General features: G+C 39.3%; 1 protein-coding gene across 2 annotated transcripts in view; it reads left to right on the top strand.

Annotated features, from left to right (window-relative positions):
* TRHDE (thyrotropin releasing hormone degrading enzyme) overlaps positions 1-17,813 on the top strand; it is a 201,660-nt gene that overhangs the window by 177,350 nt on the left and 6,497 nt on the right. For both annotated transcript variants that reach the window (XM_080971159.1, XM_080971158.1), the window contains 4 exons: positions 1,939-2,086; positions 4,814-4,911; positions 5,776-5,883; positions 16,518-16,685. In XM_080971159.1, the coding sequence (XP_080827285.1) occupies positions 1,939-2,086; positions 4,814-4,911; positions 5,776-5,883; positions 16,518-16,685 (522 nt within the window). The remainder of the gene's footprint in view (positions 1-1,938; positions 2,087-4,813; positions 4,912-5,775; positions 5,884-16,517; positions 16,686-17,813) is intronic.

Raw genomic sequence — 17,813 nt, 5'->3', positions numbered from 1 at the left:
ATCTAGTGGATCCTTGGCTGACCTGCTGCCACCTCCATTCTGCCCAACCAGATAGAAAGTCCCTATCTCCCAGGTTTAACATTCAGGCAAGCCCTGACTGCGCTCTCAGATTGTCTGCATCCAACTTAAATTCCACCCTCTATCTCCTGATTGGCTGATTGACTTGCCAGTTCCCACTGGAGGCAGACCCAGGGCCTGTCCATCACAGGCACCAGCAGGGACACTGCCCATGCCATCTCATCTTCTCACTGTTGCCTTCCAAGGCCTATACTGTTTGTCCACGGCTCCCGTAGCTATGATGAGCAGCAGAAGAAGCACTAGGAAAATATGGGGCTTAAAATTTGCCAATAACTCATAATTATGTGTCATTCTCAACACTCATGCCATTATCATCTGCTATACAGTAATACAAAAGAGCTGTGCATAACCATTGAATCATTAGAGTGAAATGTAGCACCTTTCCTTTCATGTTGTACCCAAATAGCCTTATCCTTTGCTTTATTTTCCAGACGAAAAAATCTCTGAACAACAAATTCCACTGAATTTTGCGTTTGTGTCATTTTCTTGTGTTCCATGACAATGCACAGACACAACGGTGCAGGCACTAAACAATCTTTGTTACAGATTTACATAAGAAAAAGTAGGACTTGTCACTTTGTAAGTGGAGGTGGGGATGTATCTGAACAGCCATAAGCTACTCACGTTCTGTACATCCCATATGAAGCAGATGATGCAGAGTGCCTTTTAGAACGGTAGCACCTAAATCACCTCATTCCCATTGTCTCAACACTGTCAGCCAGTTTGTGACCAGCTTGGGTTTTCTAATTTTGATTTAAGCACATCTCGGGATGGCTCTGGTGGATGGTGGGCTCATGAATTTATGGCTCACTTGTATGTGGGACTCTCAGCACTTTACTGCAACACTGTTGTTTTTGTGACAGAGTCTGTTGGACGGGTTTTGGATTTATGGTGGAAATAATTCAGAATGGAGTAATAATTTTCCCTTGGCAATTACACTACCATTTGGTACTTTGTCCCTACGGGGAAAATGAATGTACTGAGCTCTATCTGTGAGTTCAGTCGCTCAATGTAAGTGAAGAAACCAAGGTCAGAATGCAGCTGCACAACTCACAAATCCTCCCTTCAGAATTAGATATGTGGTCTTTAGCTAACTCATTGAAAGCTCCTATAATCATTTCAGCAATTTAAATATTTATTTTTGTGTCAATCAGTTAGGAATCTTGGGATTCATATGATGTTATGGTTCTCTTTTTCTTTTTTTGTGAATTAATTGAAAGTACTCTGTAGTATTTTCATTTAATTGTTTCCCCCCCCCGCCCCAAAACAGTCATGATGCTTCTCCACCGACTGATGGGATTATGCCTCCTAAATCTCCCCATGTTTCATAGGAATTGCTAGCAAACTAATAATAGCTAATAAATATGAAACACGTTACTTTCATAATTATTCCAAGCTACTATTATATCAACTATCATGGCAACATTAAAAGGTTGAATGTGGCCTATGTCTTCTCCGTTGAATTAATAAATGTTGGGAGAATGTTGGAGCAAGATGGTACTATAATGAAAAATGGCATCTTGGGAGTTAGCTTCTTCCTGTTTAATCATAATGACCTTATAAATATTTTCTGTAACAAATGTTCGTGACTGTTCAGTTCCTATCATCAGGATTTATTTTTTAATCCTTTTGACCTTGCAGACATGAGTTCATTTAAATTATATGTTATGATGCATAGATTCATTTCTAAAGAACACTCCGCACTTGAAAACTTAAAGAATATTGACCTCATTGTATAATATAATGAAATGATTATAGTTTTTTATTTGTATCTGCACAAGGAAAAGCTTACCTCAGTTTCTAGTGTCACCATGACCTTTTTCCAATTAATGATTCACAATAACTTCTTTGATTATACAGAGCTGGCTATTTGCCGCAGAACATTCCACTAGAGATTATCAGATACCTGTCCAAGGAAAAGGAATTTCTGCCTTGGCATGCTGCCAGCCGAGCCCTGTATCCACTAGATAAATTGTTGGACCGCACAGAAAACTACAACATCTTCAATGTAAATATATTTGTCTTTCTTTCTTGTGACCACTGAACTATTGTTGTCCACCCCAGTAAAATCTTGTAACTTGCTTAGGGCCTTTCTGCATAGCCAAGGTGCATCCCAAATGCACTTTAGACCCTGTGCCACAAGTTCCTTTTTATGTGTGTGTATATAGTTGGGCAGGGGGGTGGATGGACTATTTGCCTTTAAAACAAAAGAAAACCAGCAGATATGCATTCCCAGTACTGAAGAGAAGGGCACACTGTCTTCCAGGGAATTGAAAAAGAAAAGAAAAATAAATAAGGGGGTTGTATCATGATTCGTCTAATAAGTTAGGAACATATGAAACTATGAGTCACCTCAGTATGTACTGACTGGCATCTGCTTTTCAGTGTTACAGACAGGGATTTTCCCCAGTCCTATCTGCAATATAGAATAAAATACAGAAATTGAGGTAGCTCAGTTGGTTAGAGCGTGGTGGTGACATCACCAAGGTCGCAAGTTTGATTCCCATGTTGGACAGCTGTATATTCCTGCATTGTAGGGAGTTGGACTAGAAGATGATCCTTAGGGTCCCTTTCAACATGATTCTATGAAAAAAGACACATTCTGCATGAATTAAATGCTCAACAACATATGGTCTGGTTTAAATGTAGCCCAGGACCAGTTAGAAACCTAAACCAGCTAGCAACAAATACGAGATGAAAATGTGTATGTCCTATAAAAGTTTACTTCGTTGTGTTTTTTTAAACTTGGCTCATGCATTTTGAGCTTTCCCCACCCTTTCCTGAAGGTCCTTTGCCACCTACATTGACACAAGTATGGGGGCAGAGGGAGGCAAAGAATTATTGCAGCTCCATGCTAGCGTGATGCCTCCATTCTTTCATCCTTCTAATGACTGTCAATGGACACTGACCTCCATGCAGTGTGCCCTTCCTTCCCTGTCATGCAATGCTGAAATCAGAGTTGCCAGCCTGTTGTTGCCTGTGCTGAAGAATCATTATAAATTATCTTTTGCTGACGCCCTATTTAGTCTGACTGGGGGGAAATGCAATTTGAGTAAATAATAGCAAAAACATTGCTGGCTTATTCTGCATCTTCCCAAGGTATCATGTAAGAGCTGACAACAGACTTCGTAAATTAATTTTTGTCACAAGAATAACTTACTTGCCAAAGGACGGTATATTGTCATATACCATCCTTATGCAACTGAGCTGCTGTGTAAATAAAAATTATTCACTCATATTGTGCTACTATAACGTAAACTACATTCTTAAAACCGAATTGAATTTATATTTCACTTAAACATGAGTATTTGGCAGTAAGAAAATTACAATATGACTATGATGGCAGAGGCATACTTTACAACTTGTCATAAAAAGTAAAGGTCCCTATTGTGTAAGGGTCAAAAGCAGAAAACTTGTTACGCTTGCCTTTGTAAAAGTGCCAACAACTAAAATGACATTGAAATACAGGCATCGTTAAATTGTCCAATCTTGATATGCAGCTCACATTATTCAATATTATCACATCAATTGGCTGTGCCTACGTAATGGTTTTGCCATATCTGTGCATATAAAGACAGCCAAGCCTATCAATTTCATCTCTGTGTGTGGCCTAAATGTGTCACTTGTAAATGTTTAATGACGGACATTACTCAAACATGCATTTTTAAAGTCAAGAGTAGCCTAGCAAGGTAAATACTAGCCTGTCGAAGCTAGTATTTTCATACTTGTGTCAAACATACATCATTACATGTTTAAGAAAACCAGGAATGATCCAGCTGACTTCAAGCACTTCTAAACCCCATTCTTTCAGGAGGATTTTTAAGTTGAGCTGGGAAGACTTTTTGGACCCAGGTTTTCCTGTCCATTCATTGTGGCTGGCGTAGAAAGAAACTTGTGAACATAAAATGTGCCTGCTGGATCAGCCCAATGGCCCAGTCTGTCCAGCATTCTGTTCTCATAGTGGCCAAGCAGGTGACCATGAGTAGTCCATAAACTGGACATGAGCACAACAGTACTCTACCTTAAAATTTGGGGGAAACCATTTTATGATGTGGCCAGGGGTTCCAAGAGTATGTTCATTCTCTGCTTTGAAAGTGGATATGGCACTAGTTATTCTCTCTGAAGGCTTCATCCATTTGGAACTACAGTGTCACCTTGGTTCTCGAACGCCTTGGTACTCGAACACTTCTGATCCTGAAAGCCGAAAACCTGGAAATAAGTGTTCTAGTTTTCAAACGTTTTTTGGAAGACGAATGTCTGATGTGGCTGTCGGCTATTGTTTCCTGGGTGCATGTGCCAATCAGACTGTGCACCTTGGTTTTTGAATGTTTCGGAAGTAAAAATGGACTTTCAGGATGGAATATGTTCGAGAACCAAGGTACCACTGTACTCAGCCTCTGAAAGCTAGGATTCCACTGATGGCCACTGGCATGGTTCCCACTTTAAAATCAGACCTTCTACACACACACACACACACACACACACACACACAGTCTGCTGCCAAACACAAAGCCTCACTGTGCAGGTTGGTAGGTGTCACACAACAAGTGACATTATCTCATACTTTGAGCCCCACTGATGACACACATGGCTGAAAAGATAGGCTACTACTATCTTTAAAATGTCACATGTAATAAAACTATTTTAAAAGCTATCTTTGGACTGAATGGAGCCTGTTATCTTTTAACTATGAAAATATCTAATGCAGGGTTCTTTTCCCCCTTTTGTGTTTCAGGAATATATATTAAGACAAGTTGCTTCAATGTATCTTAAGCTTGGATGGCCAACAAATAATTTGGACAAATCATTTGTTCAAGCTTCCTACCAACACGAGTACTGTAACACTTTTCTTTTCCATTTTTAACAGTTGTAGAGCATTTGTAGTGAACCAAACTCCATAGGCTTAATGAACCTGATGCTTATTTCTGGGCACGCTCCACTAATTATCGTAAGATAATATATTTCCACCTCTCTTGTTGAATCAGTGGGACATAAAATTGCAAAGGATTGTGCCTTTTGTTTTCATTTTGGGGCTTTACTATTATGAAAGTGTCTACTTTTACTAGGCTCTGAAAACTAAACTGCTCCTTAGTTATGATTTAAGTTCTAGCTGCATTTGGGAGAAGGACCAAGACCAAGGGGCATGCATGCTTGTAACTGGCTGGCTTTGTAGAAATGTAATTGCTTATTAACTGATTTACCATTGTAGGATACTGTGGTCTGTGCATCACCAGTGGTCCACGAGCTTTGTTTAGGTGAACTGCAGCGAATCTGTGGATTAGTGGTTCAAGACAGGAGGGAGCACAACCACCTTATTAATTATCATATAGATTTTTAATTATATTTAATTTCTTATATTGCATTTGATTGCATTACAGTCTGAATTTTATGGGATTCAGTTGCAATACAATAATATATAACATATAAAAAATAAAAGAATAAAAATATTTTTATATATTATATATTATTTTACAAAATAAAATTGTAAAAATACAATAAAAAATGCAATACAAAAACTAGCACAGTGCATTACAATTGCTACAACAAGCAAGACCTTCAGCAATTTTCAGGTGGTCCATTGGGGGAGAACCGCTGGTTTAGATCTTGTAAACAATTGTGCATTTTCATTTGAGCACTTGAACATATTCATTAATATGACCCTAACACAATTTTTGTTTCTGCTTTGGGGTTACCCAGGGAGTTACGCCGTGAAGTCATTATGTTGGCTTGCAGCTTTGGTAACAAGCACTGCCACCAGCAGGCTGCAACCCTAATATCAGACTGGATTTCCAGCAACAGAAACAGGTAAAAAAGGATTGCAGCATGCATCTCCTCTTTTCCTCTTAGTTGGAATTACTGGAATTACTCCCTCCTCGCTTTTTAAAAATACATTTTACCTAGAGATTGACATGATTTTAAAAAATTAAAATGAATTCAGTAGTTGAAATGCAAATTCCAAGAGAGAGGGGCTAACATTATTATTGTTGTTATTAAAATTGATATCTCACCCAGGGCAGCAAACAACAAGCAACAAAACAATAAAACATCTTAAAAACAGTTCCAATACAGATGCAGATGCAAACTGAGAAAGGTCTTACTTATAACACTTGTTGGAAGAGAAAGGTATTCAGTAGACACCAGAAAGACAACAAATTTAATCTTAGTACCATTTCACTGAGCCACTAGACATCGTTGAAACTTACCATTAAGTGAAAACTAGCAAAACTATTTAAATACATGCATTTGTTTAAATGTGTATTGTGCATCAAAATGGAGTTTCTGAAATTCATCTCCAGTACTGTACTGTGAAGCAATTGCTTTCGGGAAATTAAGATGTTTGCTACAGCCCTTTCATGTGTGAAGAAGTGCATTACTCACACTCCTTACTTATGACAGCCTAGTGGCTCAGCCTAAAAAATTAAAAGAATTACCATAAGGTCTGCCTGTGCTCGAGAATCAGCCTTGTTAACCTCTTTAACCTTCGCAATGCATCAGCTTTGAAAGCAAAACGTGTTTCAAAATACATTATCCTTTTCAGAGTTTCTTCTGGAGATAGATTCACTTAATCTGTATTCTTACTTACGAAGCACAAGAAAGAAATGGTGACAGGAGGAGGAACACCAATCATGTACAAGTTCTCCAATTATATCATGTTTATTTACTCAGTTTGGCTACTCCTGGATCTAACATTGGAGGCTCAAGTAGCATTGGGCTAGGAGTGCATATTTCTGGCTCCATCTGCTTTCACCAGCTATGGCCCCTCTGGGACACAGATAACGAGGACTCTGTGCTCCCTCACTCTGGTAACCTTCAGATTGGACTACTGCAGTGCATTCTGTGACTATTCAAACACATTAACTCAGGGGTCGGCAAGGTTTATCTTGCCTGGGCCAGATTGGTCCCGCGGATATCCTTCTGTGGGCCAAATTCCGCGCGGTCCCCCCCCCCACGATTTCTGGCATTTGTGCATGCACAGACGCGATTTCCAGTGCCACAGAAGTGAGTCCACGCACTGCGCCAGTTTAGTGCAGCGCGTGAGCGGGCACCTCAGTTCGGGGGCAGCTTGTGGGCTGGTCAAATGACCTCCATGAGCTACTTCCGGCCCATGGGTCTTAGGTTGATGACCCCTGCATTAACTGATCCAAAATACAGTAGCCAGATTATTGCCCAGGGTTCCATTTAGAGTTCATGTAACCCATGCTTTGAAGCAGTTGTGCTGGTTTTCACCTTATAGAAATAAGGCCCAATTCAATGTGCTTACACTGGTGTTTAAAGCCCTGAACAACTGAGGCCATGTGTCTTCTGCCTTCATAGTGTGTGGGTAATATTGCAAATCAGAACAACTTTCCACCTATGTTTTTATGCTTGTTTGTTTCCTTAAACTCATTAACAGCATATTTAACTAGTCACAAAATGAAATTGGCCTCAATGGAACTTTCTCAGCCTTCTGGACATTCTTGGATAAATTTTTAATGTGTCAGAGAATCTACATCTCCCTGCACATATAATTCTTTGTTCTGTGCTATGTATAGCCTTAAGGATGTACTTTAAACAAATGGTGGCTACATTATCTATGCAGGTGTAAATGAAGTCATACAGTATATTATTTTAGAATAGCACAGAGAGAGGATAGCAACCAATGTTGCCGAAATTAGTTAATTAACAGGCTATTGCAACAACGGAGTAGAGTCTTGCAGTGAAATCAATAAAGCTGTTTTAAGTAGAAAGAAGAGTGTGCTGAGTACAACTTAATCAAGACTTTAGTGTTGTGAAAGAAGACCCAGGGCATATATCCAATAGGATTAAGGATTAACATGATAACAAGTAAATACAGGCTTTATTGTCTGGCAATGTCATTAAGAAGACAGTTTATTCCCTACGTCTTTTAGATTGTCAAGTAAAGCAAAGGGTTGCTTACTAAATGCTATGGTCTGGATATATCTATTAATTTAAGAACCTCATGAGTGACTTATAAGCAATTTAACCACAGAACACAAGGACTAGTAGGGCCACTTAGTCCAAACACCACATTGAAACTTAACTATCCATTCCAAATATTGGAATATTGTACAGACCAGTGGTTATAGTTTTATTTTATTGTTTCTAATATTCAGACAGGGAGTTGCAGTTGTGTAGAGACTATTACCAGATTTGCTAGTGTGCATAACCACATATCGTATATAAGTCCTAATTTTGGAATTAACAGTACTACTCGAGGAATCTTTACTAGAAATAATTGTCTGCATGCTTACAGAATTGAATTATCTTGGATAACTTTGCTTACTTTGTGGAATTTCAATCAGTATTTGTGTGCTTGCTCCAGAGAGCCAGCAATAACCACGCCTGTTGCAAGTGCAATGTTTATTTATAAACCAAGGTTTAAAGGTGATAGCAATACAGGTCAATACAGTCAATAGCAATACAGTCAATTGGAAGTGACTTAGAAGCAAGGAAACAGCTTTGTGGGGTGAAGCACCTGTAAAGAAACACATAATAGAAAGGATTCATGCATTACACGGGTAAGCCAACCCATATGCTGTCTGGACCATGTGCTTAGTTACTGTAGCAGAGATCGGGAATTATGAGGTGGAATCTTAGATCCAAGTTCATTATAGAAAAATGAAGATACCAGGAAAGTTGCATGCAAAGTAGTTGCTTTTTTCATCTCAGAGAGCCAGAGGCCGGTGAGATATGGAGATAGGTCCGAGGAGTGAGGCACTGTAGTTATGGGTCTCACTGAGGAAGGGATAGTATGAGGTGAGCTTCTGCAGTTGTCTCTGTGATGGAAGGAAAATTGTAACAGCTGGACTGAAATGTTCTGGCAAGGGAGAAGCAGGTGGTTAAGGTAATTCTTCCACCTGTGAAAATGTTGCCCCATACTGGGGTGCTTGGTTAGCCAAACCTAGGATAAAATCAGCAATCCACAATTAATAATAATAATAATAATAATAATAATAATAATAATAATATATTTGTGGGAGGTAGGGTTATTGATTTGTTTTTGCTGTATTATGTATTTTGGGTTCTCATTTTGTATTTCTATGTTGTGAGTATGGTTTGTTAGGAATTAATAGTGCTTATACCCAAATAGCAGCAGTAGTAGTAGAAGAAGAGTTTGGATTTGATTTCCCACTTTATCACTACCCTAATAATCATCATAGCATTTAAAAGAGCAATTATTACGTTCATCCAGAATTTTGAAAAGTTAGTTCTTATTCATATGGGAGTGTTATATAAAACAAATCTGTAATCAAACACACTGAAAAGCTTTGGCTAAATTCTCAGAATTAAAACGGGACATCTGATTAATTTCCTTTCTTAAATGTTTCCCTAAATGGTTTGAAGCATGTCACTAAATCAAAGAGCTGCCTAAATTGCATCCAATTACATTTTAAGAAATTAGAACACCATTTGCCTAGAAGATAAATAATTAAGGGCCTATTTTATAAATGTATTTCCATTTGTTAGAACTTAGTTTAAACAAGAACAAGCATGTACCAATTAATTATAACTTAAAAGATTATTCTTAACTCTTTGTAAAGCTTTATTATTAATCATTGAAAAAATAGATTTCTCTGTAAAGGCACAGCATGATTTTAATTGTTATTTTTTCTGTTTAATTTTTAACATTTTCCAAAGTGCTTAATTTTTAATCAGCAGCTATGCTAGCCACATATTTTATCCTTGCCATGTCTCCTATGCAAGATAAATAAAGTTAAATAAATCACAACAGTACATGTATTCAAATGAAAGCCATTTAAAATGCTTTCAAAACTGAAGCATACTCTCTGAAGTATTGATCATAGCTTTGGTTTAAAAAATGAGTGCAGGCGAGATAGCCCAGGAGGGTTTTATTCTAACAAAGGAAGATCTTTGGCAGTATATCCTTAAATAACACTCAGCCACCATTTCCAATTCCCTCTAGTTAACGTAGCAAGTGAATGCTTTCTGCTCTTGCATAAACACTGAAGTTGGGCGACTAGAGCTTTAAAACCATGGAACTGTTAAACCACCAGATGTAAACCTTGAAGATACCGTCTGTCTAAAAATCTAAAAAAAAGAGAAAGAAACCCAAATGAACTAGAGGGAAAAGGGTATATAAAATTATGGTATGGATAAGTGAATGGAGAGAAGTTCTCTTTCCACTTTAATAATTCTAGAACCTGGGCTAATCTAAAGAAGCTGAATGGAATATTCAAAGCAGACAAAAAAGAGTATTTATTCACACCAGAATTAGGTTACAGAATTTGTCAGAAGTAATAGTGATCACCACCAACTTGAGCCACTTTGAGCCATATGCCTGTAATAATAATAATAATAATAATAATAATAATAATAATAATAATAATCTTTATTGCGGTCCAACGACCCATAACATTGATTCAGATTAAAATACAGATTCTGAAGCGTTATTTGTTTAGTCATGGGCCTGTTGATCTTTGATTCGTATGACTACTGAAAGAAACTTTGCCACGGCCACTGTGATATCATTGGACTTGTCGTCCAGAAGATATTTGATATAGTAGGCTTCGGATTGACCCAGTCCATTTTACAATAGTGGTTTAATCAACAGTTCCTTAGCTTGATCATATTGTCTGCAATGCAATAAAATATGCCACATGCAGTCGACGTCCTGAGAGCACAGACAGATCCTATTTTGATAAGGGATACCTCTCAGTCTGCCGTTCAACACTTCTGATGGGAATACATTTAATCTGGCTTTGGTGAAAAGACGCCAATATGTTGGTACAGACAAATTTCTCAGATATGCAGGTGTCTGAAACTCGAACCCATAGTGAATTTCTACTAATGGGCCACAGATAACATGAGACTGAGATTTTTTTTTTTTTTTTTAACAATTTATTGGGTTTTACAATAGAAATAAACATAATAAACAATGTAACATTTGTCTTAACATAGTTTCACATTTTCTTTGGACTTCCTCACATCTCCCGCTCCCACTTTCATCGTTATAACATTTTGTCAGCAATTTATCATCTTATTTAGAATCTTATGTCCCTTCTATGTTTCATAATCTTATAGTTCTCGAAAGGAGTTAAATTTTCACAATCTTACTTATTTTCTTAAAAACCTCTAAATTTAGTGGTGCTCAGTTATTTTAGTCTAGCATCTTATTTAGCATTCACTCAAATTATAATGTTTTTGTAAATAATTCTTAAATTTCTTCCAGTCCTCCTCAGTCCTCTCTTCTCCCAGGTCACGAATTCTGCCGGTCATTTCAGCCAGTTCCATATAGTCTATCAGTTGCATCTGCCATTCTTCCAGTGTGGGTAGATCTTGAGTTTTCCAGTGTTTTGCGAGAAGTATCCTTGCTGCTGTTGTTGCATACATAAAAAATGTCTGGTCCTTCTTTACCACCCCTTGGCCGACAATACCCAAAAGGAAAGCCTCTGGTTTCTTAGTGAAGGTATATTTAAATACCTTTTTCAATTCATTATAAATCATTTCCCAGAACGCCTTCACTTTAGGGCAAGTCCACCAGAGGTGGAAGAACGTTCCCTCACACTCTTTACATTTCCAACACTTATTATCAGACAGGTGGTAAATTTTTGCAAGTTTGACTGGGGTCATATACCATCTATAAATCATTTTCATTACATTTTCTTTCAAAGCGTTACATGCAGTAAATTTCAATCCATTACTCCACAACCTTTCCCAGTCCTCAAACATGATATTATACCCAATGTCCTGTGCCCACCTTATCATAGCTGATTTAACCATTTCATCTTGTGTATTCCATTTTAACAGCAAGTTATACATCCTTGAAAGTACCTTAATCTTTGGTTCTAACAATTCTGTTTCTAGTTTCGATTTCTCCACCTGGAACCCTAGTTTCTTATCATTTTTAAAAACTTCTTTAATCTGAGCGTAATGTAACCAGTCTCGCACTTTGTCTTTCATTTTCTCCAAACTCTGCAATTTCCAATTATCTCCATCCTTTTCTAGTATTTCCCAATATTTTGGCCATTTAGCCTCCATATTGGGTCTTTTTCGGGCCTTAGCTTCCAAAGGTGAAAGCCACCTTGGTGTTTTATTTTCCAGCAAGTCTTTATATTTTGTCCAGACATTAAACAGTGATTTTCTGACAATATGGTTCTTAAAGGCCTTATTTGCTTTAACCTTGTCATACCATAAATATGCATGCCATCCAAAAGTATTGTTAAACCCTTCCAGATCTAACACATCAGTGTCTTCAAGAAGTAGCCAGTCTTTTAGCCAGCAGAACGCTGCGGCTTCATAATACAACTTTAGGTCTGGCAGGGCAAAGCCCCCTCTTTGTTTTGCGTCAGTTAGTATCTTAAACTTAATTCTGGGCTTTTTGCCCTGCCAGACAAACTTAGAAATATCTCTCTGCCACTTCTGAAAGCACTCCTTTTTGTCCAAAACCTGAAGTGTTTGAAATAAAAACAACATCCTTGGCAATACATTCATCTTGATAGCAGCAATTCGGCCTAACAAAGAAAGTTTCAATTTTGACCAACTATCTAAGTCTCTCTTAATTTCTGTCCAGCATTTTTCATAGTTATCCTTAAATAGACTTAGATTTTTTGCTGTTATGTTTACCCCTAGGTATTTTACTTTTTTAACCACATTAAGTTCCGTCTCATTCTGAAACCGTTCTGACTCTGTATCAGTCAAATTTTTTCCCAAGACCTTAGTTTTCTGTTTATTTAATTTAAATCCAGCCACCCGACCAAAGTCATTAATCAGTTGTAATACTCTTTTCGTACTAGGCTCTGGCTTCTGCAGGGTCAAAACCAGGTCATCTGCAAAAGCTTTTAATTTATATTGTTTCTGTCCGACCTGAATTCCTTCCACCAACCGATCCCCTCTAATCATGTTCAATAGCACTTCCAGAACCGAAATAAATAACAAAGGGGAAATAGGGCAACCTTGTCGTGTTCCTTTTTCAATTTTAAACTCTTCTGTAACCACATTGTTAACTATCAGTTTAGCTTTCTGCTCTGAATATATCGCCTCAATCCCATTCTCAAAACCCCGTCCCACTCCCATTTCTTTTAGGTTCCCCATCATAAATTTCCAGGAAATGTTGTCAAAGGCCTTCTCCGTGTCTATAACATGAGACTGAGATTGGAGATCACTATGTGATATGTCCCAGAGCCTTTGCCTCAGAGATTCAAGGGCGGTATCATAGCCCAGATGGTACAGAAGAGAAGGTGGCATACCAATCAAAGTGGCTTTTCTAACCATAATTTTCATCCATGAGCTGGTAAACTCCTCACTTGTTTAGGTATGGAATCCATATGCCTGTGGATTCCAGTTGTTGGGCATCACAAACATGAGGGTGCCATGAGCTCGTATCCTGCTTCCTGGCTCCCCAAACACATGGTTGGCAACGTGCAAAGCATGATGCTAAACTAGATTGGCCTTTGGCTTGATCCAGCAATTCCTGTGGCAACTGTTATTACAGATAAAATTTTGGGAGAGATTGTTGCTTTTGTATATTTGTGATTCTGCTCTTTTTAAAGATAATTTTTTATGTGGGTGTTCATTGTTTTATGTATTTGTTTTATGCATGTGTGTATTTTTTTTTTTTTTTTTGTAATTGTCCACTAATAATTCAACAAAATTGTACTCAATGCAGTTTGAAGTATAGTTGAAATAGATGTGAAGTGGATTTGTAAATGTATAGTGCAATCCTATACATATCTACTGAAGAGTAATCACCACTGAGCAAAGGATACATGGAGGATGATAAATAGACTGAATTTTCATAGAAATAAACTTTAGGAAGCAAGAGATAAGCACCTTCTTACTGTAGGAAGTGATAAATATTTTCAGATGGTGCACTGTTCTGCTCATGTATACTGCTGATTGTATCCCAGCATTTGGTCAGTGTGCAAAGCTAATGAGACAATCAGCTTGAAAGGAATTGCCTCTATTTTTCTTTTTACAGATGTCTTGTTGGCTTACAGCCCTACTAGTAGGGGAAGCCTTTTGAAAGCCATCTAAATGATAAAAAAGATAATTTTAAATAAAAATGTAAGTGATAGTTGTCTGCTGCCACTTGACGGTACAACCCTAACTATGGCTTCAAGTACAGTGGTGCCCCGCAAGACGAATGCCTCGCAAGACGAAAAACTCGCTAGACGAAAGAGTTTTCCATTTTTTGAGTCGTTCCGCAAGACGAATTTCCCTATGGGCTTGCTTCGCAAGACGAAACGTCTTTGTTTCCTTTTTCTTAAAGCCGCTAAGCCGTTAATAGCCGCTAAGCCGCTAAGCCATTAATAGCCGCTAAGCCGCTAAGCCGTTAATAGCCGCTAAACCGCTAATAGCCGTGCTTCGCAAGACGAAAAAACCGCAAGACGAAGAGACTCGCGGAACGGATTAATTTCGTCTTGTGAGGCACCACTGTATGGAAAAAAAAGTTTTACACTAATAAATATAAATGTTTAAGAATAAGACATATTTTAAAGCAAGAAAAGGAGGGCTACCCTTATGCTATTCATATAATCAGTTATCAGTTATCAATATATTCACATATGCTCACACATAATCAGGGCTTACAGTGATTTTTATAATCCATTTGAATCAAGAAAAGCTTCTGCCCAGCCTAACTGCAAAACTGCTTGAAACCACAAGTTCAGACACCGACCTTTCCCCCAGTACATTTTACACCCTAGAGAAAAGGGGAAGCCATAAATCAGAAGGCGCTGGTACAAATCTCCCCCTCAGATCCAGACTAAAATGGTCCACGAAACAGGAAGGGCCGAACCACAAAAACTCCCTACATGAGCAGATGCATAGGGGAGTTATCGCCAGGAGATCCCCTCCCCTGAAGTTTCGTTTCCCTGTTCCATCAAACTAGAGAAAAGGTCAGACTGTACGTTACTGTACAGGAAAGCAGAAGTTGGGAGTGAACTCTGTGCACGGCCAGGAGCATGGCAGAAAGCGCGCTCATTGGTTATTTTTCGCTGGCGTTCATGATTGTCTCATGATTGTCTCATGATCTGTGATGCGCTCAGGTATTTAACCTCAGAACTTGAATGCTTAGGGGTCCCAGTCTTTTGGAAAGGATTCCAACTGGGTCTATTATTGCTCAGCAATAAACCTCACCTTCTTTTTCTCCAAATTGCTGCGTCTGTCAAATCCTTTGTTTCATTCTAAGTGGGTACGATTTAAAATTTTACTTGCTTCAATTTGAGATTGGGACCAGGACGGTAATCATTTTTTCATCGAAATTTTGTATTGGACTGATATGAGCATTGCAGCCTATTATTCCCTCAGTTTGTGCCATTCAGCCAAACGCTTCTAAGGAGGTTGTGCAGGTATGAGGTAGACAGGTGATGAATTATTCTCCCAAATCCTCTGCCTATTTTTTGTTGTTGCAAGTCCAGGTCAGGGATCCTGTGAAGTAGACAGCAACATATTGCACCTTTCCCACCCCCAACTATAAAGTTTATCCCTATCTTCAGTTGGGAATACTCCACCCCACTGAGGAAGGACGTTTCACTGGCTTTCCTTGGGAGTAGAAGGGGAGTTTCTCCTTCACACTTGGTCTGAAATAGGAGTGGGAGCTTGCATAAATAGCTGCTCCTCCCCTGAGACTTCCTTCTCTGATTCACAGTGGCATCATGCTCTCCTCCTCTTGAGCAAAGTGGGCTTAGCCAGTTTCCAAAATGGAGCTGAGTGGGGAGCATCCTAATTTGGGGGTCCCTTTTATAACCCACTTTAGTCTGCTCTGAATTTGATTGGATTATGGTGGGTTAGAGCTTAATTTGGCTATTTGGTTGGTTTGTCATTTCGTGCAAGCAGATAATGGTCAGCACCCTGAGTTATGTTGGGTGGAGGGCACCCCACTAACCGTCCTTTATTCTCGACCGCTTTGCAGGGCTGTTTGGTTTGGTGTTCTTGGGGCCTGGCAGGTGCCACCTGTTGAACGTTGAACAGGGGTGGGACACGTGCCTATCAGGACAGGTACCTGCAGCTTCCCTTTATGGGAAGATGGCTTTGCCTCCCTTCACAATATCTTGCACGAGGAAGTTTCTCTGGAGTGGTTTGGCCCTTAGCAGCAGGCAGGAGGAGATTTTCTGCCTGTTAGCACAGATTATACCTGCCCAAATTTTAATTTGGTTTGGTTCAAGTTTTCCTTGTTATATTTCCTACAGGTACAAAAATTTTGCCCATACTTCCCTGCCCCCCCCCCCCGCAGTTTATAGCTCGGGGAGGGTATTTTAAGTCAGGGAATCAACATAAGGGTCATAAGTTATATTCCCTTACCCTTTCCCCATTTTAAAGCATAGGGAAGTCAAATCACAAAAACATAATTTTAACCTGCCTAGTCTACTTGTGTCACATGACCAATATAGCTTTAAGATGTATATTCTTTTGTTGGAACATCTTATTAACATAATATTACTAGGATATGTTTTTTTCTCCCTTCTTTTTTTTAAAAGAATACCTCTTAATGTAAGAGACATCGTCTACTGCACAGGAGTTTCACTCATGGATGAAGATGTATGGGAATTCATCTGGATGAAATTCCACTCTACTACGGCAGTATCGGAGAAGAAAATATTGTTAGAAGCTTTAACTTGTAGTGATGACAGAAATTTGTTAAACAGGTATGCTAATTTAGTTAACATTTCCAGTCCCCCCCCCCAAAAAAAAGCTTGTTGTTGACATGATCACTCCTGACCGCCTTCTCCAGCTTTGTGGAGCCCATTTTGCTCCCTGTTATGCTCCAGAGCTGAGGGTGAGGAAACAAGATGGGAGACTGCTCAAATGGAAGTGAAGGAAAACTCCAATCAAATGCAGTCGAACAGTGGTGAGGGCTCATTATCAAGCCTAGCTAGTGGCAGTGAAGACAGCAAAGAAGGCATAATTTGCTGCCTCCCTTAAATTCTCATTGGGCCATCCAGGTAGTGCAGGCCTTTTACATTCTTTTCCGAAGGAGGTGACAGAACCAACGATAGCTTGCTGTGGCTTGTTTGCAAAGTATTTTGAGGATAAAATCGCTTGCATCTGCCTGGACCTTGATTCTACTGTTACAGCAGATGAATCTCAAGAGGTGTCCTGAGCACTGTCCAGGCCTGTTATGTTGGTTGAATTTCCGTTAGTAAGGCTCAAGATGTGGACAAAGTGCTTGGATAGGTCAGGGCCACCACTTGCACTCTGGTTTCTTGCCCTGGTTGGCTCATAAAAACTAGCAAGGAGGGGACAGCTGGCTGGGCCAGGGAGGTGATTGATGCTTCCTTGCAAGAGGTGGTGGCCCCTGCCTGCTTGGAGGAGGCAGTGGTAAAACCACTCTTCAATAAATACTCCCTGGATTTGGAAAATCGAAGTAATTACTGACCAGTCGTCTCCTCTTCTTTGGCAAGGTTCTAGAGTGGGTGGTCACAGATCTGATCTAGGTGCTCTTGGAGGAAACTAATTTTCTAGATGCGTGTCAATCAAGGTTTAGGCCCAGTTTTGGTGCAGAAACTGCTTTGATGCCTGGTGATTTCTGTTGGGAGAGGCACAGAGGAATATCAGCTTCAGCTGGTGGCCCAGTTGCGCCCCTGTCGGAACAGGGACAACCTAAATTTCTGTCATCTATGCTATGGTTACTGCAACATGTTATACATGGGGCTGCCTCTGAAGACAGTTTGGAAACTTCAGCTGGTGCAGAATTCTCCAGCTAAGTTGCTCACCGGGGTGGGGCAATACAGTTTGAACATACAATGCCAATCTTGGTCTGACTGCACTGGCTG

Source organism: Podarcis pityusensis (assembly GCF_964106645.2).
Source record: "Podarcis pityusensis genome assembly, chromosome: 10".
Classification (NCBI taxonomy): Eukaryota; Metazoa; Chordata; class Lepidosauria; order Squamata; family Lacertidae; genus Podarcis; species Podarcis pityusensis.
This window is presented reverse-complemented; position numbering and strand designations above follow the sequence as displayed.